The sequence below is a fragment of the Pangasianodon hypophthalmus genome, chromosome 18, assembly GCF_027358585.1.
Source record: "Pangasianodon hypophthalmus isolate fPanHyp1 chromosome 18, fPanHyp1.pri, whole genome shotgun sequence".
Taxonomy (NCBI): domain Eukaryota; kingdom Metazoa; phylum Chordata; class Actinopteri; order Siluriformes; family Pangasiidae; genus Pangasianodon; species Pangasianodon hypophthalmus.
In genome coordinates, this window is record NC_069727.1 from 10860897 (window position 1) to 10885359 (window position 24463).

A 24463-nucleotide genomic window follows, 5' to 3' on the forward strand; every position below is an offset into this window, starting at 1 on the left:
AAATCACCCAGTGGCACCTAGTTCTGTCTTAGTGAAGTGCTTTAAAAAACCTAATACCAAATGTCAAGTCAAAAAATTGCACAGAAATCCTTCTAAAATTGGAAAAAACATGGATCTAAGAATTAACATCATACAAACTGAAAAGTTACCCCACATACCATGACTCAAAACTCTCTCTCTCACACTCACACACACACACACACACACATGCACACAAACCCATAGATATTTATAGTAATACTGAAAGAAGATGGCCAGCTGGAGCATTCACAACAGGATTAATTGGCCAATTTTAGCCTTTTGCAGTGCTACCCTACAATGCAGTTTACAAATTATTCTTCCTGCAATCAAATTCACTGCAATCCATCACAATGACTAAACTGATTACAGTTTTTGATGTTCATTATTCAAGGGTGCTTGTAGAATTTTAAAAGGACACATAGCCATGCCAAAACAGGTTAGCCAATGCAACTGCTTATTGCATAATGCTGTCACAACAGGACATGTGGCTGGAGTGTTCACCAGCATATAAAGTGGCAAGACAACACCTACACACTTATGTGTGATTGACAGAAGTGTGTGAGAGAGAACGGGCACATGGAGAGAGAGAGAGGGAGAGAGAGAGAGAGAGAAAGCTAGAGAGAAAGATCGAAAAGCTAATGGTGTGAGAGCAGCCAGGATGTGTGTGAGTGAAATTTGCTGTCCTTCTCTGGTTGTGTAATTCTGGTGTTCTTGGAGAGCATTGACAGTGACACTCATAAACTGATAGTGTTTTGACCAAAAATGAGTTTTTATGCCAATAATATACTCTCCACTTTAAGAAAGACGTCTCTACTTTAAGAAAAAACACACCCTGTACAGATGACAGCCTTAAAAAAGCCTTAAAAACTTTAAATGACTTCATAAAAATACATTAATACAAAGAATTATAGAGAACCAAATGGAACTGACTGAATTAATAATTAGAGTTAGCGTGAACAGTGATCAGTGGATTGCACAGACAATGAGATTCAGGTTTCATTTTTTTTTTTTTTTTTTTTTTGACTTTTTCTTCAGCTGTTGAGACAGAGTCTGATGTGGATGATGTTGATGATCATAACTCATTTCCTACTGTAAACTTCTAATTCTGTAAAATCTGACATTAATATTGTTTTTCCATAAGTAGATTAGACTATTGCAATAATATGCAAATATTCAGGGACATGCCCCTTGGTATCTTATTCTGTCTACTCAAAGACTTTGTATTAATAAACTTCATCCTTTGGCAGTGAACCTTGTTTGTTAATTGTAGAAGGTTTCCGTTTATTGCCAATATGTGCTTTCTCAGATTAGAGGAAAAAATCTATTCGTTTCAATAGGTCTTGTAAAAATAACAATTTTCACAATAATATTACTGTTCTACATGTGTCTGTAATGAAAAGCTGCACCACCACGTAATGTTCTAGCTGCACAGTCAAGCAGAGAAACTGAATGAACATTTCCTCCACCGGAGTAAGCATTTCTCTCTCTCTCTCTCTCTCTCTCTCTCTCTCTCTCTCTCTCTCTCTCTGTCTCTTATTATGAGGCTGTTTGAAGGCTGTAGGCTGAGAGCAAGTGAGTGGAGATTGCCTTTTTAACTGGTGAAGATTGGCAGATGTGTCACATGACCAGGATGCCTGGCTAAACCTTAGTTCTGCTCCATCTGATTTTAAATATTTCCAAATCTGCTCAGGCACATTCAGTTCATCAGTACATGAAAGACACTTGCTGAGAAATCTGACTGAGAAATCTTACTGAGAAGGCCAGACATGATAAATGCCTGATTGAATTAAAACTTAGCTTCACGTAGCAAATGTCATGTAGTGGATGTTTTCGATGTTGGAGAATTTTAGCAAGAGCCAAGGTAATGACATTTGAATCTGTTTTGTTTTAGGTAAGATTGTATAGCAGCGCCAGTCTAAGGCTGTGTGGATAGGTGAGGACAGATATAAAATTTAATGATAGCAGGCCTACCTGAAAGTGCTGGAGACTCAATCTCACTAAATTCTTTCATAATCAACTTTTCAGATATTTAATGCAACTTTCAGATATTTCTCCAACTCAGGGGTTGAATAACTTGTATAATGAATCTCATACCCTCAAGTCTCACCGAAACACTCATATCTGAGAATGACTTAACATTTCATATGGTGCGATTTAGCATTTAGAAAGCCAGAAAGAAAGAAAATAATGAAAAAAGTGTTAAGGGAATTAATTGGAATGAATAGTCAGCCAAGTATGCCTTGCTCGAATAAGAAGCGAAAATAAAAATAAAAAAATAAAAGTAAAAATATAAAAACAATAACATTTTTGTTTTTGACGGCATTTTAAAAAAATCCATCTATCTATCTATCTATCTATCTAAAATAATTTTTGTATTTATTTTACCTCTGTTGAAACCAAGAAGAGATGTTTTACAATGAGAACAATGTTTGCTACACAATAATACAGTTCTATTAGGCAAATAGAGTAAATACATAGAGTAATACATAAAAAATACAAATAAAATAAATATAGAAATAATATTTTGTAGCAATGTCTTGAAAAAAAATAGTGATAATAAGTTGGGCCCTCACATAATGGATGTTTTACACAGCGACGATTTTAGCGTGATGTTGTTTTTGGGTAATAGCACTGCACTTCCTTGTTTAACCTTGTATTTACTCTAAATTAGGTATAGTGCCATGTCACCACCCCTGCATCATGAAAAGTAGTGCATAACTGATTAGACAAGACTATTGTGTTTTAATCTTCGCACTCAAGACTCTGAAGTCCTGCAATGATTCAATGGTCATTTCTTTTAACGATGCAGCATTTAAGGGCCATTTGTTCATAATGCAGTGCCATAAAGCTTGCAGTATCTAATCCCAGTAAGTATTTGGAAGCAAGAGCTCTCTGTGTAATTAAGACAGCCCCTCAGGAGGCCCCTTAGGAAATAATGGTTTATATACAGAAAGATAACAAAAAAGTTGCAATGATAACAATGAGAATCACAGTTTTTGTACAGTTTTATACAAGACAATTTTATTCTAACTATAACAATTACCTTTGTACAGTGTCATAATTTCTGTTTTTTTTAATGAAACAGTGACAATGAATGTAAAGATTTAAAGGCATTTTTAAAAATAGTGCACTTATTTTAGGGACCAAAAGTTGATACAGTAGCTGTCTTGCATCAATTTATGCATTGTAGTGCAACTAAAGGTCTGAAGGTTGAATCTGAAGTATATGGAGTCTGTTGTCTGTTCTCTTATTTAATGCCAGTAAAGCAGGGCATTATGAGACAGTATTATAAGCAATATTTGGATGAGATAAGGTTACTGGACATATAAGATAGATAAAATAAGATATACTTTATTGTCCCTTCAGAGAAATTTTTCTTGGACTCAGCGCTTTGTATACACAATTGTACACACAGCATATTCAATCATACATTCACATATGTACATATACTAGTGTCATCATTTAAAACAACAGTGTTTCCCAGCCTGTGTGCCTATGAAACCCTATTGCTTACCCCTGCTGTACTTGCACAGCCCCGTTATTGTTACACAACTCCAGAGTTGTTGCACAACCCCATAATTGTTACGCAGTCCCGCAATTTATGCACAACCCCATAATTATTGCACAGTCCCATTACTGTTGCATAATTCTTTTATGTCACTAATCTTTAACTGTTGCACAATCACGCAGTAACATGTGTTAAACATATGTTTAAGTAATGTGGCTGGAGGACGTCTTGTGACAGTCTGTAGTAATTATAATTGATTGGCAAGTTACAAGCGATGTTGCTGTAAGTCACATGAGTGTCTTCATGATTTTAATACAAGCTGATTGTTTTGATCTTTTGACTTAGTGCAGTGGGTCGCATTGCTGCCTCACATGTCCTGGGTCTCTGCTTCGATCCTGAGCTCGCAGTGCTGTCTGTATACTGTTTCTGTGTGTGTTCTTATTGTGTTCATGTGGGTTCATCAGTTTGAATTAAAGAATATATCCAGCCTTGCCTTTTGCTAGTCCCTGCCTTTTATGCAGATTTTATTTTACAGAGAGTGTGTGTGTTTGTGTGTGTGTGTGTGTGTGTGTGTGTGAGAGAGAGAGAGAGAGAGAGAGAGACTGTTGTGTGTGAAAATCCCAGGAGATCAGCAGGTCCTGAAATCCTGAAATGGTTAAGATCACAGAGATCACACTTTTCCCCCATTCTGATGTTTGATGTGAACACTAACTGAAGCTTTTGATCTGTATCTGCATGATTTTATGCATTGTGTTGCTGCCATATGACTGGCTGATTGGATAACGGCATAAATGAGCAGGTGCACAGGTGTTCCTATTAAAGTGGACGGCGAGTGTATATTACAGCTATAGATGGCTAACACTATGTACATACACTTTAACCAGGCACACAGGTGTGCTAGAAAATTACACAATATGTGTTTCTACTAGAGGTGGATGATCTGGCAAGAATTTCATATCAGTTTTTTCAGGCTGGATCATGACCCATGATATGATCATGATTATTTTTCATATTGGTTTTTAAGACTATTTTGCAAGTTAACAAATTTTGGAGGGAAAAATGGCTATGTTTATTAACAAAATACATTTTTTGCTGAACTAACTATAAATACAGCAACAATCTTGTGTATGGAAGCATGAATTTTAGCTGATATAGGCTTTTACCGGGTTAAAAAAGTGACACAGTATTTGTTGTATTTAACACACTTGTTTTGTGAGTGTACTGTACAGGAACAACCAATGTCAGTGTAACTTCTAAAGTACATCAGGGGCCGTATGGTTGAACTATGTGTATTTTATAGGCAAAGTATATCCTCTTGTTCCTCCAGTTAAAGCTATAAAAGATGTACCCTTGAGGCAAAACGTTGTATTCTATACTATAAATGTACCACTACATTTTTTCTGAGAGTGCTCTACCTTTGATGCATCTTGGAACAATGAAACGTTCAAGGAAGATATGCAGAAGTCATCAACAGGGAACGTTAGTCTTTGATATGAGTTTGGACACTAAGGAATGAAAGCAAATGCCTTTTCTGAATGAAAAAAAATGGAAACATGTGTAACCAGAAAATATTACAATAATGCCATGATTGAAAGTTATTATCGAATGAATAGGCTTTGAATGAAAAATATTTGCAGATAAACTCTCTTTCATTACCCGTTTCCTTGCTTTTCATGGCCTTGGTATATTTGAGCTGCATAGTAATTCCAAATAATATTCTAATTTTATTCGAACACTGAAAAAAAAGAATATGCAGCTTGAAGAAAAAGTATAGGGTCAATAGTCACAGAGTTGAAACAGCTGCAGTGCAGTTAAATTTATTACAGTTATGTTGCATTGTTCAGAAGAGACCATGTAGTCACTATAAAACAGTGTATTTCTGCCTTGTGCACAATGTTTCAAGGATAATCTCTGAATCCACAATGAGCCTGATAAAGCCCAGGGTAAAGCAGATAAGGCAGGATCCAAAGCTAACTGGTGATTCCAAACAAGAAATAATTGATTTAGATTTTAAAAATCAAAATTCTGTACTTGGACCCCTAACAAGGGCCTATTACCATTTGGTAATTTAACAATAATGTTATGCATTTTTTAATATTGTAGTAGTGTCAATGTTTTATTTGACGAACGCGTATCAAAACAAGTACCAGGTACTTAGAATTTATGATCTGAGATCATTCCAAAAACAAGGCTTGAATGGAAGAATAGGAATTAAATCAATTCTTCCATCTAGGTTTGGTGCTGTTTATAGTGGCTTATGAGCATTTGAGATGGAAATACTGTGACACATTACTTCCTGGTAAATGCAAGTAAAATTCTCTGAATCAATTTACTGGTATTAAATGAAACCTTTACATTGTAACTTTGTAATTTACAACTGTGTAATTTACAACGACTATTTACAGCTTTATAATTATGTTACAAAGTTATGTACAAGTTAGTTAGCTAGCAACACTTGCCAAATCGAATCGAGGTGGTTACTTCCAGGGTAGCTAGCTATCTACATGTAGTTAGCCAATTTATAGCACAAACAATATAACAACAAAGCAGAAAAATCTGAGTGTGTTTGCCTGCACTCTTGGCCTTTCAGGGGTTGGTTCTCAACATTTTCACTCATGTGCAAACACTCAGTGGTGACACAGCGAAAGGACCCTGTGTCCTCAGCACTAGCCCCAGCGAGATGTAAAGGTACATGTAAATACTCTCATTAGTCAGAGGGGAGACTGATGAGGAGATAAGATTGGAAGTGCAAGTGAAAGATAATTGAGACTGTGTGAGAGGGTGGAATAAGGGGGCTTGGTGTTTAAAGAGCACTCACTGATGGTAATGGCATGACCCTGAGGCTGTGTGTCTTCTTCATTCAGATTGGTTTTTGCAAATGATACTTAGAATTAATGCAGTTTGGTTAAAGACATATTGAACACAATGAGCAGGTATTCTCAGGATCTCTGTATGTAGACTAAAGTGTCACAGTGTTTTTATTCATTCATTCATTTTTGGTACCACTTTATCCACTTTATAGTAAAGCTAGATAATGGTATGCATGACTATCATTGTGTAGTGTTTGCATATTTATCTACCACTAATGTCCACTTATTTATTCACATTAATACATTTTTCTGGGGTCTTTTTCACTGAAAGTAATGGTTTCCAATGATGTTAGGCCATTAAACTTCTTTTCCTTTGTGGGGAAATAAGACAGAAATTATGCATAGTGCCATCTAACCATGACATTTCCTGACTAATTAAAGCCAGCAGATCTCACTCCAGGATCTCTGCTTGGGAAAACACCCCCTCAATCGATAGTAAACTGCCAAAATGCCAGCCTGTCCTTTAAGGAACAAGGGTATTCAATGCATATGAAAAGTCTACACACGCCTGTTAAAATGGAAGGTTTTTATGATGTAAAAAAAATGAAACCAAAATAAATCATGCCAGAACTTTTCCCATCCTCAATGTGAAAATACAATTTATAAAAAATTAAGTGAAAAACAATCAGAAACATTTTAGGGAAAAATAGGAAAAATAGGATAACCTGGTTGCCCAATCCGTGCACACGCTTAGCCAATTGGGGATTGGCTGTGTTCAGAATGAACCAATCACATTCAATCTCATGTTCAAAAGTAATTAGCTGTCATCAATGAAATTAGTCTGATTAACAACAAATAAAGGCCAGCTGTTTCTGTAGGATTTTCTTCACATCTTCTTGGTTTCATCTGACTGCTGAATCAATGGTCTGCAAAGAGCTTACAAAGCATGCATGGTATCTCACTTGTCAAAGGGTATTGATCAGTAGAGAATTTCCATGGAACAACAAGGTCATTAGCACCACAGTGACATCACCAAGAATCCGTCCAAAATGTATAAAAGGACAAGACAAAAAAATTTACCAGGGAGGCTGCCAAGAGAACTACAGCAATATTAAAAGAGCTGCAGGAATAACTGTAGGAATATCTATATATAAGCAGTATTGACCAAGTATAACTTTAAAACGGAGTAAAATGAACCTCACATTACAAGCCAAATGGGAGGACTTGACTAGAGTTCTATTCATATCTTTCGCACTATCCAACAGAATAGAGACAGGTTTCAGATACAAATGCTCATGACCTCTGTTTTATAAGAAATTTATTGTTTCAAATAATGTGTTTTATATCGTGGATATGGCTGTGGTAGAACTAACATTAGATATTGTCTGCATAGCAATGAAAACTAAGGCCCTGGTGCCAAAGTAATTGACCAAGTGGAAGCAGGTAAATTATAAAGGAAAGGAGGACAATTCCAGTAACCAGAACAAGAGAGGATTTCTGATTGGGAATAGAAATAGACACCAGTATCTGAGAGTTGAGAAAGAACTGTGTTGTGTATTAAAATCAGAGCTAAGATCCAAGAGAATGATGTTTAGAGTACTAAGGAGAGCATTCATATCAAGGAGGAATGGAAAAAATAATAAATAAACACACTAAAAGACTCATAAAGACTAATAAGGACTAATAGAGGTGCCAGCATCTGTGGTTTAGCTGTAGCATTTGCAGTTTTTGACCCCTTTGCTCTCAGCTAAAGTAGTGGTTGGACCAAATACAAATAAAATTCAGCCAGCGGAAAAGCCAATTCACTCAAGGGTGAAAGGATGCAAGATGAGAAAGACATGCTTTTGCTTCTGGTAGTGGGTACTTTCACTTTGCACCAGATTTATTTGTGAATTCATGCACCTCAGGCTTGTGAGCCAACAGAAAGCAAAATTGGGGGACTGTGATTTCTATGGTTGCTTAAAAAATGGAGGAGCTGCTTATTATTAAGTAGCGTTCACAGCAGACCTTTGCTTTGCTGTGTTGCTCTGCACACATCCTGGGAGGGTGGGGGGTGTGGGGTGTGGGGGGCTGAAATCGGATAACTCTATTCAAGAAGGTGGAATGTGCTTTTTTCTGTATAAAACTATACAATGTCCCTGTTTGTCTGAGCTCAGAATATTCTGAGACATTCTGTTCTGCATAATTCTAGAGTCCCCAGTATGTCTATGAGCAACATAGCATTTCCTGTTTTATGTAATGACACAATGGAGTCCTGATTTAATGTTTGTCTTTAGTTAGAGGTCTCAAGAGACTGCTGTGTCTGAAGCATGTGTCCTAGAATAATCAGTGTGCATGACCAAATAAGCTAATGGAATTGTACTGGAAGAAGGGCAGTGTGTATTTCAGACATCTTGAGGAACGAAGAAAGTAATGAGGATGTCTGATAAAAGGGAGCTTGCAGATGTCATAAGCCTGTGTGCTATAACTTCACAGTGACAGCGAATATGACAGAGGTGTAAACAGAATATATGCTGTATATATACTCAGGCGTAACACCACCCAGGTGCAGTACAGTGTGGTGTACCCACTTGTTTGGATATACAGGAGCAGGATTCTGAGGTTGTGAGATGGTATAAACAGTGGTCAGCTGTATTCTAAAAAAATCTAAGCAAATGACTAAATTGATCAGGATAGTAGGCCATATACTGATGAATGGAGTTAATAAAGAGGAAACAGCAACACCTGACACCTTAAGATAAACCAATAATGATGTCAAATTGACATCAAACATCTGTCTCAAGTGATGTGGATTTTTTGTTGACATAAGGCTGTTATGACACTTTCGGGGCTGACTTAAATTAGAACATAATGAGAACAGGCTTAATAGCTTAGTGTATTATAGCTTTTGGTATTTCAATCACATAATGGTCATGATGTGACATGTCAAGCATCATAGCTAATTTAGAGTTGAAGAACTCAATGCTCTAGATATAAATAAAAATCTTATAAGCAGAAATAGGTAAGTTACTTATGCTATGTAACTATGTCACTGTTGAGCATTTACGATGTAACAGTACCATGCAGCTGGAGATTTTGGAAGTGTTCAGTTTTTTCTGTTAAAGTAATACCAATGCTTAAATCCAATACTGAACGTAGATCATTAATCATTTTTGTGAAACCAACAGGCTAGGACTGATTTCCTTCTAGCCCAGAATGTAGATTTATGCAGTGGATTACTTTCTCAATCATTGATTTTCAAAATACCTTTGGAGAAACTAGAAGTAAATAAACAAAGAAACCATTGCCCAATGAAAGTACAAATCACACGAAAAGAGAAACGAAAGAATCATGATTTTCTCTTAGCGAAAGAACTAGCTGGAAGCGCAGCTTTTCTGTTTGCCATGTTTGCTATTCGGAAGAGACATGTCATGATTGCAGACTTGAAATATTTGACTTGTTAGTAGTCAAAAATGGTGCTGCATGTCTTTCAGTGAGTAGCTTACACCTACACCTACACCTAAATCTAACCACAAGCTTAAACTCAGTAACCAAAAGGAAACCTCCTCCCCCCATAACCCCCCAAACACACACACACACACACACACACTCAATTTTCATTATAAACCACACATGCTGCCCTTTAAGTCCCAGAGGTACTGTATATTGTCTGAGGTAGCCAAGACGAATGAAGGCAGTATAATGCCCAATGTTGTTGTAGACTCCAGGTCTGTAGAGTAACCACTCTATTCCTCTTAAAGACTGAATGGCGTGGAAGCTTAATTGATACATTCCATCAAGGCCACTAATAATAGTCCTTTATGACTGCATGATTCAAGGACATAGAGGGAAAAAAGAAAAACTTGTTAAATACATGTGTTTAATAGGAGACTATGTGAACTCAGTGGTGTTGACTGCAGCAGGATGGCCTTGATTTTTTTTTCACTTTTCCATTCACGTGGAGGTGAATCAAGTTTTTCAGGTAGCACAGGGTGGTAGCTTTAGTCTTAGTCAAGTTACAAAAGCTCAGATTCTGCTGCAGTTTATTTGGGCTACCATTTTCAATGCCAGGTTGGCATTCTGGATCTAACACTTGCAATGGCAAGTGTGATAAACATTTTTCAGAAGTGAAAGTTCAGCAGCTAATTAAATCCTTTCCTATCAGAGCAAAGAACCTTTCAAATTTTAGGCATTAGATTATATTAATGGACTGACTATATTCAGATCTAATGGTCAGAAATTATGTTTATAGAAATGTTGTCTCACTTTTGTCCCTCTGTTTGTTCTTTGTCCATGTGACAGACATTGATGAGTGTTTGAATGGCTTTGTGGAGTGTGACAGTCGAGCCACATGTGTGAACCTTCCAGGCTGGTATCACTGCGAATGCCGTGATGGCTACCATGATAATGGAATGTTTTTATCAAATGGGGAGTCTTGTGAAGGTAAGATGACCCATACGATTTTCTGGACCTCTCTAGTTGGCTTTTCTTGGTTCTTTGTTCTGAAGTTTAAATATATACTAGACATAATTATAAACTTTTGCTCTACCTTTATGTTTTGTTTGCTAATTTGCAACATATATACAGCTGAATTATTACATTTGATTTTGTAACTGGAGTGCTGCAGAGATCCACAGGTCAGACGGGAGAAGTTGTTCACAGGACAACCATAGCATAGTCCGGACACAAAAGTCATCTGAAATTCAATTTTTGGGGATTCAACAAACATGTGGAAAAAAAGGTGGTCTGATGAGACCAAAATGGAACATTTTAACACTTTAGTACAACCAGTGCTGCTCATCACTGAGAACATTGAAACATTGAAACATGGTTGTGGTAGCACCATGTTGTGGGGATGGTTTTTTTAAGCAGGGACTGGGAAACTGGTCAGGGTTGACGGCAAGACGGATGGACGGCAATCTGTGACAAGACTTGAAAATTCCTGTTCAACAAATGTCTCCATTCAGTCTGACAGCTTGAATGCAGCAAACAGAAAGCTAATAGACACATATCCCAGAAGACTTTCAGCTGTAATTACAGCAGTAGCTGATTCTACCAAATGTTAGCCTGGGGGAAGGAGGGGTGAATAATTATGAAAATGTATGCTCTTTTATCTAATTAACCTTGCCAGAGTAAAAATATTTTGTACCTTCAAATGTTAGACATATTATGTGAAAATTGTTTAAGACCTGTGTTTTCTTTTGTTATTCTTAGATCAGGGTCCCTGAACAAGATATCTAATACTATTCATATAATATTTGGGATATATTTTAGTATTCATTAGAAAAATTAGGCCCTTCTATAACCTCTGTTTATCGCACACAGATAAATCTAACAGCAGCCTGTGTTTGTTGGCTGTTTTGCAGATATTGATGAGTGTGAGACAGGGAGGCACAGCTGTGCTAATGACACAGTGTGTTTTAACATGGACGGAGGCTATGACTGCAGATGTCCTCATGGGAAAAACTGCACAGGTGACTGTTTTCATGATGGAAAGGTGAAGCACAACAGGCAGATTTGGGTGCTGGATGAGGATAGGTGCGCCGTATGCTCCTGCCAGGTAAGCACAGCTAGCAGAAAGTGCACACAGTGTAAGCATGATGGAGTGATCTCAGTCTTACCTTTTCTTTCTCTAGTCTGTTTATGAGTTTATTTAGTTATAGATCTATCAGTGACCAGTGACTTTTATTTTAGCTAGATGCAGACACCTAGTCATGTACAAAATGCATCAACCTGTCAGGGTTTATTCATGGTATGAGAAATATCATCACATATTGTAAAATGGGCAGCTGGTTTGATCTTGAACTCGGGTTAGTGACTGCGTGGAGTTTTGCATATTCTCCCCGTGTCCGTGTGGGTTTCCTCCAGGTTCTCCGGTTCATGCCCAGCATTCCCTGGGTAGACTCTGAACCTACTGTAACTATGACCAGGAAAAATCACTTGCTGAAAACGAATAAATGAATGAACCAAGGAAGGAAGAAAAGAAGGAATTTGAAACATTCTATATTGAAATGACACTAAAGATATGAGTTAGACTTAGAGGAACATTATGTATTGTCATTTGGCACTGCATAAATGTTTAACATAGTCTATTATAAGGTCTTACTTTATTTTAGAAATAGATTTGCTCTTTGTGCAGTGGCAATGACACTGAAATACAATATTTGAAATATCTTAACATTTTTCAAACAAGATTAGTTTTGATCATTCCATATCACACTAGAAGATTAAAACTACCACACAGAAATGTCTTATTGGCCATCTAGAGATTGGCAGGAAGGACTTCAGATGAGTCTCATACCATTTTAGTGCTGTGTAATGTCCACTAAGTATGTGAAACTATGAACATTCTTTGAGTGGACTATAACTCAGGTATAAAAATAAGATGAAAATCTATCATGGTGATGGGGAACTTTTATCAGTGTTTAATTAATATATAATTTGTAGGATTTATATAACAATCATATTTGCTCATTTTCTCTCCATAGTCAGGCTTGGTGATGTGTAGGCGGATGGTTTGTGACTGCGAGAACCCGACAGTGGATGTCTCCTGCTGTCCAGAGTGTGACCCACGTCTCAGCTCTCAGTGTCTGCTCTACAGTGGCCTTCTGACGTACAACAGCGGTGACACTTGGGTGGAGAAGTGCCAGCAGTGCCAATGCATAGTGAGCTATTAAGCATGCCAACACTACATTTACCAAAGCTAAAACATGCTAATTCTATAATCCATCATAATGCATTTGCTAGATTTTTATTTGTTTTATTTGCTACACCAAAGACACATCATGGTCATTTTATATCTGGCAAAGTCACACTGTGCTAACTTTAGTAGCTGCACAGAATCAACATCATGCATAATTTAGATACTACACCAAAGCCACATCATGCTATATCTACAAGGTAGACTCTGAGATTGAGGAACTCAGGTTTTACTATGTGTGAATCAGGTTGAAGGATGTCTAGCAGATTTATTGTTGTTGTTGTTTTTTCCATATAAGGCTGCCATTTTAACAATCATCTCTTACATCCTCTAAGGACAGTGTGCCTCTTATATGTCTCCATTAGTCTCTATTTGTCAGTGTTCATACATTAACTGCAATGCCTCACTGCTTCTCTGCTCATTTCACACACTAATTAAAACATTAAAATGCATGAACATCATTGTATATATAGGGTTTCTGCTGCAGGTAAATTAGCATACATAAACATGCAAATTATAAACAAGGACAAACATTTGCTGTTGTTGTATTTCTATATACATAAGTAAGGCAGGATACACACATATCACTGCCTTTAGGTAAATCAAGGTGAAGCATTGTGAAATGGTTCTATACAAATTGTTAGTCAGCTCCACGTTTTGGAGAATCTACTTACAGAAAGGACATGAGAGTTTCATGGTTCATTTGCATGCTGAAAAGGAGGCTTGGTGAATGAAATGGTACAAAAAGGTTTGAATTCATTTTTAGGCACTCTAGTAGTGTCGGGATGCATCGATAAAGAAGGTGGTATAAGATATCAGTCTAAGACTGTGCTCATTTACTCATGTGTGTAAAAATTGCTCATATACTCACGTCCGATACCTGGTGATACTATGTGACGTAGGCCTAATGTACGTGATGCTAATGAGCAGACAACAGGAAATAACAGCGATCTGAATTAATTGAATTTAATTTAAAATCAACTAACTAACAATATAATAGAATGAACCTAGTAGCACACGTGTGCACATAGTATGTTACTCATTTCAGGTTCCAGATAGGTGTCAACGTGTACAGAAAACATGTACTCATACTTGGTCTGGAAAAATTGTGCCAATGCATCACTAGTTAAAATGGAATAATTTGTTTTCCAACAGAGAAATGACTAAAATATTGAGATGTATCTAATGCAGTATAGCTTAAGTGTAAACACTACACTGTATGATAGATAGATAGATAGATGGATGAATGGATGTACTTTCTTGATCCCCATGGGGAAATTTGGGTGCTACAGCAGCAGTGGACACTGAAGTACTAGACAAAGGTATAACTTTCAAACAGAGTGCAAAGAGACATCAGTAATTATGTGCAAAAATACAGGTACAAAAATCCAAGGTGCAGAAGGACAGCATCAGAATAACAGTAACAAAATAGGTGCAAAACTACAACAAGGCAATATTGTGCCAGATCATGAACAGAGATTAGAATACTGAGCATTCATTATGATTGTTTTTAAAAATTAGATTAGGAATTTCCATTCTGATTTTTTTTTGTTATAAAATTAGATTATGAAGTTCCATTATTTATGGAGTGGTTAAATCCAATTGAGCTTATTTGAAAAGTATTAGGTCCGGATATTTCCGCCTCAAGGCTACCTCTGATTTAATATCAGTTATTAGATATTTAAAATATGCTGAAACTGCTAAGGTGTACGGAACAGCAAATACAAAGATATTGCATAACATTTGCATAGCATTAGTGTTTCATATATGAATGGATATATTAAGACTAAATATAAGATTAAGCCCCTAAAAATGAGCAGAACGCGATATTGGCATTTGCTATATTGCCACTGGCATTTGCCATTTGGTATTGCAAATTCCCACCTACCAGCTACCTCTCCCTATCACACAACAGCTGCCGGGGGAGGGTGGGGCAAACATGTGCTTCCTCCATGACACCTGAAGCCGACCTCTGCATGTTTTTGATCTGCTGCTCATGCTGCATCACGTGGCAGTGTAACATACTCAGAAGAAGCGCTATTTGCCCCATACATGAGCTCACAGACCTCGAGAGAAGTGTCAGGAGTAATGCTCTCCCTCCCACCCAGAGAGCACAGCCAGTGTTGCTCTCTTAACTCCTGGCCAAAGATAGCTGTGGCATCATTTGGATTCAAAATATCTCCTGATGATACAGAAGACTTTTCTGTTGCAGTATTTTAGCTTGCAGTTACACTAATCTATAACATTGTATAGGTCTGTCAATAACTCTCTGATTTAATAACTATTTAAGGTAGTCATTATTTTTGCTATTTATGATATATTTTGGGTAGAATTGAATAAAATAAACACTTCTGACCTTTACTGTGACACTCTAAACTGCTGTAGAACACAAAAAATGTTTAAATGTAAAGTAGACGGTGCTCCAATTGCACTAAATGAATCATACATTAAAAAAAATTACAAATCTATAACATTATAGTGAATGGATGTGGCAGACCATTACAACACCAGGTTAGGAATCACTAGTAATCGTAGACTTCAATTAGATGAGTCTAGATTTATTAATTGGCACTGGAAGGGCAAGATTCACATATTTCAGTGTTTCACTGGAATATACTTTGGTGAGGGTCAGGGGAACGACAGTGGGGGAGGGGGGGGAGGGTATGTAAAATGTTTTATATGTCATTTTGCTAAATAAAAAAAAGTCATAGAGTAATTAACGTTTAAAGCATTAATAAAGGAGAATTCTTACCAGCTCCAGCTTCTCTAATTAGTTCATGTTGCTGCCGTTCTTCCCCTCCCCTTCACTGCATTCTCTCTTTCTCTCTCTCTCTGCCGCTCTCCTTCTCTTCCCTCGAGCTACATTCACCTCCAAATCGGAAACAAGGGGTGTTCTTGGAATGGATTGATAAATAATTTATTTTTTAATAGGATGAAATATACTTGAGTTGTCATCAGTATACTAAGTATCGGCTACGTCAAGACAAGCTTTATTGCCAGCCCTTATATCACAGCCACGTGTTGTCATTTAATACGCAGTTTCTTAAGAGTCACTGTGCTACATTTAACATGGAACAGCAAGTGAGGATAAAGCAGTAACAGTACAAGTGCTTTAAAATGAGGGGCCAGCTGGCAGAAATAAATAGGTGCAGGGAGTTTGTGCAGCAAATCCAAGCCCCAGATCTTCCAGATACTACCACTGCTCCAGCTCAGCCTCAGCCTCCCTTGGGGATTTGTCTTTTTCTCGTTATTCACAAAGCCTCTGTCTCTCCATGCGAAATTGAATCATAAAGTTCAGCTTGCACATAGACAGTAAATCTCTAGAGTTATATCGATCTGGGCACAGATACAGGTTCCTCTCTTGCTTTCGTTGCTTTTTTTGCTTTTGGTTTGTCATATCCCAATGTACTTAATGGTTTCAGGGTTGCCAAGGCATTACAGCACCACCTTTCTTTTCAGCTCACTCTCTGCTCTGTCAGCTCACAGTATTTTAGCCTCACATATCATCATTGGTTTCAGCTGTGCAAAACCTGGCAATGCTTTTTGCTTGTAAATACTAATTAGAAAATTAATTCACTTAGTCACAAATATTTGAATCATGTAGTTTCTTTTTTAACTCTGAATGCTCTTCTTCTTTTTTCAATTATTTCTTTCTTGTGCTGCGTTCTTTTGTCCTTTTTATTCATTTTTCATGTGTTGGTAATAGTAAAGAGAAAGACACTCATCTAATTCATCAACAAATACTACTGATCGTGAACATGTCACTCTGTGCTAGTTGGAGTCACAGAAAGATCTGATTTGAAAGAATCTCACAGCCATGTTGATTATTAGATTATTTAATATCATTCCCTCCAAAGTAGAATAAACATGAAATTGAAAGAAAGAACTTCAGTGAATGCCGATGGTGAGAGACAAAGAGAAATGAAAGATGAAAAGTGTCATGAGAAAGTCTGTGTTTGTGTTTGTGGGTGTGAAATAAAAGAATAAAGACACGGCACCAGAAGCGACAGACCAAAGAGAAAGAGAGAGAAAAATAGTACATCATGTACATTATAACCAAGAACTTTGAGCCAGTCAGTCCGCTGTCTGGTAGGAAAGCGAAAACTAAGAAATGGGAGATTAACCTGAAAATAAATAAATAAATAAATAAATAAACAAAAATAAGAGCAGTCTTTTACATTTCTCTCCATAATTCTAGTAACAGGATAAACACTTTATATCTTTGTCTTTGAGAATCCTATTGCATATTTCCTTCAGGGACCTAAAATAATGAGTTTTTTTTCTTGTAAACCTGTAATCCCGAGAGAGCTCTAACATACCGCTCTAAAGGCAGCATGCTGCCGTGAATAGACATACTATTGTGTGTGGTGCTGTTTAGTAACTTAGAGTCCTGGAGACTCAATAGCCGAATAAATTCACACATTTCCTGCATATACGAAATCTGTGCTTGTGTGTGTGTACATATATTAGATGACCCATTGGCTGGTGTCATTGGTTTCAGAAACTGCCCTCACATAACACACATTTTTGCTGCACTCGTGATGTTCGAAAATAATTTTGCTTTATATACAGTATACACACCTACCGGCCACTTGGAACACCTGTACACCTGCTCATTCATGCAATTGTCCAGTCAGCCATTTAGTGGCAGTAGCACAATACATAAAATCATGCAGATTTTAGGTCAAGAACTTCAGTTCATGTTCTCGTCAAACATCAGAATGTGATCTCTGTGATTTTTTAAAAAAATATATTTTTACCAGATGGACTGGTTTGAGTATTTCGGAATCTCCCGGGATTTTCACACGCAATAGTCTTTAGTGTTTACACAGAATGGTGCGGAAAAAAAAATCCAGTAAGCAGCATTTCTGAAGGAAACTGCTGATGGCTTGTTAATGGGAGAGGAAACGGCTTGTTGATGAGACAGGTCAGAGACGAATGGCTAGACTGGTTCAAGCTGATAACAAGGTTACAGTAACTCAAGTAACTACTCGTTACATCTGTGGTGAGCAGAAAAACATCTCATGTCAAACCTTAAAATGGATGGGCTACAGTACAACAGCCACAAGACTACATCGGGTTCCACTCATGTCAGCTAAGAACAGGAATCTGAGGCTACAGTGGGCACAGGCTCACCAAGCCAAGATTGGAAAAAGACCAGGCGGTGTTTTAGTTATGGTATAAGATTTCTGATTCCTGATTTCTGATTCCTCTGTGTACATATGTTTCTGTTGCAGCATGGCGAGGTGGACTGCTGGCCGATGCCCTGTGCTCCATTGACTGACTGTGAATTTGTGGCAGTGCCTGAGGGCGAGTGCTGCCCCCGTTGCGTCTCTGACCCATGCCAAGCAGACACATTGTACAATGACATCACCAAAACATGTGTGGATGAATACGGTGCCACACGCTTAAGTGGCTCGACCTGGAATAAACATGCCACTGAGTGCTCCATCTGCCAGTGCAAGGTACGACACACACAAATACATACAACTTTACGATAATTCGCTACTACAACTATTGACATTATTTTCATATTCTTTTCATACCCTAATAAATACAGTTACCAATATGAACCAACAGGAGTTGATTGGAATTCTTTCTTAGAGTTGATATAGTAGAGTCCAATAGCCCAATACTAAGAGTAATTCATAAGAAAAAGAAAAGTTTACTCATGTTTGATGTATAATCAAGATTATCCTATGGAATTGAAATATATCAAAATATACATAACATCAGGTACATTAATATTTGGACATTGACAAAATTGTTGCTATTGCAGCTGTCTATCACAAGATATTAGAGTTGAAATGATGTAATGAATATAAGCTTCTGATGGTATTTACATCCGAATCGGGTGAATGGTGTTGGAATTGCAGCACTTTTTTTGTGGGCCCCTCTTTTTTAATGGACCAAATGTAATTGGACAATTGGCTGCTCAGCTGTTTCATAACACCAGGTGTGTGTTATTCCCTCATTATTTCACTTACAAGTACGCAGATAAAAGGTCTAGAGATGATTTCAAATATGGCATTTGCATTTGGAATCTGTTGGTGTTAACTCTCAATATCAAGTCCAAAGAGCTGTCACTGCTGGTGAAGCAAGCCATCATTAGGCTGAAAAATCAAAACAAACCAATCAAAGTGATAGCAAAAAGGTATGATGTGTCTGCGGACAAAAGCAGCAGTATGAACTCTGAAGTATATAGGGCTAAATATATTATCTGCTTAGATACAGCCAAGTGCTTCAGAGCTCAGAGCTTCACACTGCAGATGACAATGACATACTTTGAAAACAACTCAACTTTTTTAAAGCGAACACAAGCAATGTTCTGCAGTGGCCAAGTCAGTCACCTGACCTGAATCCAACTGGCAAAATGCCCCAAGAACAAGCAGGAACTGAAGACAGCTGCAGTAAAAGCCTCGCACAGCATCACCAGGGAAGAAACCCGGTGTCTGGCGATGCCTTTCTCTTCCAGACTTCAGGAAGTAATTGACTGCAAAGGATTTGCAACCAAATATTAAAAAATTTAATTTATGATTATGTTAATTTGTCCACTTACTTTTGTCCCCTTAAAACCTATACCGTTCACCCAATTTAGAGGTAATTATTATAGTATTATTATTATAATATATTCATTATGTAATTTCAACTTCAATATATTTTGGCAAATGAAAATAAATATAAATTTGCCAGTGTCCAAATATTTATGGACTTGGCTGTATATAAAAATATAAAAATATATATTATATATAAATAAATATTTCCTGTTTACACCATTTACCTTATTTTGAGGGTCATGTAATTAATCCTAGTGGTAACACACATAAACTTCTAACACGTAGCATTAACTATTCTTGTCTCTTCATGGGTAAAACTTCATACTGAAACAAACACATACAGTTGTGGTACACGCTAAGCATTATCATCTCGATTCTTTTAAATAATAAGCAAGCTTTTTACTTACTTTAGTCAAGAATCAGGATTGATAAATATCATTTTAACAAAATTGTAGTTAGTTATTCATAATTAATACAAAGAAAAAAGTAGTAGATTCATGCCCTGATTTACTAAAGGTACATACAATACATGCAAAATTAGTAACACGAAGTTGAGACTCATGGATTAATTGAGTCTTCGGTGCATTGTGTTTTCCGAGAAACAAAAAGCATGCATTTTCTGTTTTGCACATTTACCTTAATGAATATATGCACAGTTTAGGGCAGTTCTATATGTATATAGGGTGATGACTAAAAAAGAGTCATGACTAATTTTGCACAGAAAATGCACTTTAAATCAATATCTCAAAATAATCAATTTTTAAAGTTTTTCAAAATGATGACTTCATATTTATTTATTATGTATTAAAGTTAATTGTATATGTATATTTGAGTCTGACTGCATGTTCGCACCTCCAGTAGCAATATATTCACACGCAATTACCTAAACACATGGAAGGTTTCATTTTCAGTCTTCCAGGCGTCTCTTTGAAATCCAGAGTCACCATGGTTATTGAGAACCAGTAATGCAAAAGCCTCATTTAAACATTGTCTTCTCTGCCAGCTTTGAATGTCACATCATCCACAGCTATACTTTGGAAATCGCTCGCAACACTACCATTATTTGCAGGCACAGTTTATCAGATAAACATGCAAATTACCCTTTTTTTTGAGACCTTAGTAAATCAGGGCTTTTGAACCCCTTTTGAACATTCTGTATGTGTTACTCTCCTGAAAACTGCCAAGAGATGGAGAAATTCTCAGTGTGAAAAAGCAAGGTTTAGTTGCAAAGTTGATAAAATAAAAAGATTTTAAATGAAGAACGCATAACTGACAGTCTATTCATTTCAAGCCCAAGCTTTATGTTTAGAAAAGCAGCAAGCTGATCCAAGACTATGAAGGGCACAGTTATGAAACCATATTAAATGGTGCAGAGGTCTCAGAGTCAAAAGCAAATTGATCTTCTTATTGAGACTGTCTCAGCTTTTACAGTCTTACACACACCTACACATTCATATAACAAACAAAGATACACCAAGATTTTAAGATACCAAGATGGTAATGCTTTTACTGTCATGTTTTCTATACTGATATTTTCTATTTGACTTCTTTGCTCTTTCTCTTTCTCTCTCTCCCTCTCTCTCTCTCTTTCCTCCCCTACAGAATGGGCATGTCTGTTGCTCTGTGGATCCTCTGTGCCTCTAGTGCCATTCAAAAGGCAACTGTCTATCTCACTGCCCTTTTCTCTTTTTCTATCCCCTATAATTTCTTTGTCTCTCTGCTCCTTGCTTCCTCTATATCTCCCTCTTTCTGTCTCTCTGCTCTTGCCTTTATGTATGCCTTCAGATTTTTTTACTGTCTTACATGTACTGCATCAAACAGACATAAGACTCGCAAGATTCAGCTAATGATTCAGACCCGACCTACAATGTGAACAGCTTTTGCTTTTGATACTCAAATTTGATTACTCTGACTGCAAGATGCTACCCTGACATTCTTAATGCATGGAGAAAAAGGCTTTAAGTGTAATGATCAGAAATCCAGAAGTCCATGCATTCCACTGTAAAATAGCCACTTTCATCACTCCATGGGCATGACTCAATCCAGCATTCGCCATTCTGCAGTATTGCTGATCTATCCATTTCTAAGAGAAAATGAAAGACTTTGGTGTGTTAACTTGCTTGAGTTTTTACTTTTTCTTAAACCTGAAACCTACATTTTTATGTTATATGTTGAATTTTTGTTCAAGGTTTGCTGAGGTTTAATTTATTCAGTGGCTTGGTATTGTGTAATAGTGAAATAAAGATTTCCATTGAAAGAATAATTGTGACTTTCATTAATTTGTCATCTCATCATTTAGCTCATTATTAACTCAAATTCCCAGAGATGTTGGCCTTGTTATGATAGGCTTTAGAGCCAGTAAAATGTAATGTACATTTTTATTTCCCAAGGTACTAATAATTTGAGTGTATCCTTAAAGATGCAACTGTTGGTCTTATTGGATCAAATAAGGACAGCGGTTTTACTAATTTTGTACACACAAGACTCATTTAGGAAATGCTGACTTATCCAGACTAAATGTTTAATTAACAAGTGAACAACGTATAGAAATTAATTACTTTAATTATAAAGGGCCGAGATACACTCACGTGTTATACTCACGTAGTGAGGATTTAATACTGAAATTGTGCACATCGGTATTCAGACCTCACATGTAACAATAGACTACAAGCTAGATACTTATTTTAATGCTTACCATCTTCTCATTCATATCTTATCTCATTGTCTCTTGCTTTTTTGATACATCATATTACATTTGTCAGCAAAGAAAAAAGTAAGCTTCCTCATGTCTGTATTTTCTATCTCTGATGTTTTGGGGGTGCTATAAGGCAAGTGCTTGTGTTTGAGGGCAGCAGTCTAGATGCTACTGAAAAACCCCTTCTAGGACACTTCTACTGAAAAAATCTGGCAACCTTAGAGGTGTGAACTACACAAAAATAAATAAATAAATAAATAAATAAACACAGTGACTTTTATTCTTCCCATGATCTTCAAGAAGAGTGGATGATGCTAGTTTTTGTTGAATGCAGTTTTTGGATCATTCTAAATATTTCATAGGCGTAAATGTGTTCAGGTAACAGCGTTGCTATGGAGCTCAAATGTACATTTTTCATAACCTATAATGGGCTGACTCATGGATAAGGATGTTTCAAGCCTGAGTTAAATGGAAGTTAAATGGATTTACACATTAATGCAAACATAATAAGATTTGTGAAGTATTTTAATGACTATATATCCAGGTAAAGTGTAGCTAGAGTGGGCTTAGGCAGGTAGAAGTACAGTTCTCGAAGAGGTATAGATTTAGGTTTATGTTTTAAGTTATTTATTTGCAGTATGTCACCTTGTTTGGTTGTTGTTAATGATACTTTACCTTTAAATTATCTTTTACCTACTGTGTACTTTAGATAGGTAATTGTAATGATGGGATACAAGTGGTCCTCTAGTCATGGAATCACCTTTTTAAGATGATTAGTCCCATTCAGTTCTCATCCACTGGCACACAATGGCTAACTATCTTCACAGAGCACTTAACAATAGCTTCATATTTGATAGGATGATTGGTTCTGAGTCCTTCTTCAGTGACACAAAGGCAAATGCTGCATGTTGTTGAGTTGTTGTTTATGTAGGACAATTTTATTCTGCTCAGGGTTGCTGGCATCATGCTGTGTAACTTGTGCTGTATACATACATGGCAGAATGAACTGAGCCATCTTTCGCTCCCGAAGTGACTAGGGGACTTGTCTTGTGACTGATTGTGGTCTTGTGTATTAATAGCTAGTAGTAGCAATTCAAGTAGACTGGATTTGTGGTATTTCTCCACTCATCTGAGTGGTTTCATCACTTTCAATTCAGAATGTGAAATGTCTATCATATTGTACGACAAGTCCAGACATTGAGATTAAAAGCTGACCTACTAGAGATGAAAAAATGACAAGAACACCTGAACACCTTTTGTCCATGGATGGCCATAGCACTGAAGGGGTGTTCCACCACTTACTGTTTCTCAGATACACGTTACAAATCCTGTTGCTACGGAAAGTCCAGACACGCCATTCATTATTTATTTTTTTGCTTCTGATCTCAAGATAACAATAGTTGTTTTCTCAAGAACTTATTTTTCTCATATTGTCAAATGAATTATTGTGCATACAGACTATACATCAGGACATGCCTTAACAGAAAGTAGCTATTACAGTGGTAGAGTACAGCCTTACAGCTCCAGGGTCATGAGTTGGATCCTGAGCTGTGGTGACTGTGTGGTGTTCGACTGTATTTTTCACTAATTTCCCCTTCTGGATCAGTAAAGTACATCTATCTATTTGTCTAGCCTTATGTTTGTCTGTGCTAGACCATTTCCAAATTAGTGTCCGTCACATGAGATGGCAACGTCAAAATCTGCAACTGTACCATAATGAACCTGAATGAATGCTCAGTTTCATTGCCAGTCAATTTCAGGGACTGGGACATCTATATGGTTAGCTAGATGGATGGATGTACTTTATTAATCCTGAAGATTATAATATATAATCTATATACTGTATAGTCAGACACTACACAGTCACCCAAGCCTAGGCTTAAACCAACAACCTTAGAACTGTAAAGCCATAATTTTACCACGGCACCAGCTACTTTCCATTGAGTTGCTGCCTGATGTAGTATAGTATGTGTGTCCAATAATGCATTTCGACGTTGAAAAATATGTTGTGATCTTGAGAAAACAACTTTCATTATCTTGAGATCACAAGGGAAAAAAAAAAAGAAATACACAAGGCCTTTCTGGACTTATGTTCCTCATGCTGTGCTTCTAAACAGAAGCAGTATAATGGAATAATGCATACCAATCTATACAGAAGCTAAAATTGGACATTGGACCCAACAAAGTTGAAAA

The 24463-nt window shown here is 36.9% G+C and overlaps 1 protein-coding gene across 1 annotated transcript in view; it reads left to right on the forward strand.

Moving 5' to 3' along the window:
- The window catches only part of nell2b (neural EGFL like 2b), a 64895-nt gene extending 43052 nt beyond the window's left edge, over nt 1–21843 (forward strand). The window contains exons 16-20 of the mRNA XM_026922638.3: nt 10621–10761; nt 11685–11878; nt 12807–12983; nt 18256–18483; nt 21178–21843. Of these exons, the coding sequence (XP_026778439.1) occupies nt 10621–10761; nt 11685–11878; nt 12807–12983; nt 18256–18483; nt 21178–21219 (782 nt within the window). The 3' untranslated portion in view covers nt 21220–21843. The remainder of the gene's footprint in view (nt 1–10620; nt 10762–11684; nt 11879–12806; nt 12984–18255; nt 18484–21177) is intronic.
- The last annotated feature ends 2620 nt before the right edge of the window (nt 21844–24463 follow it).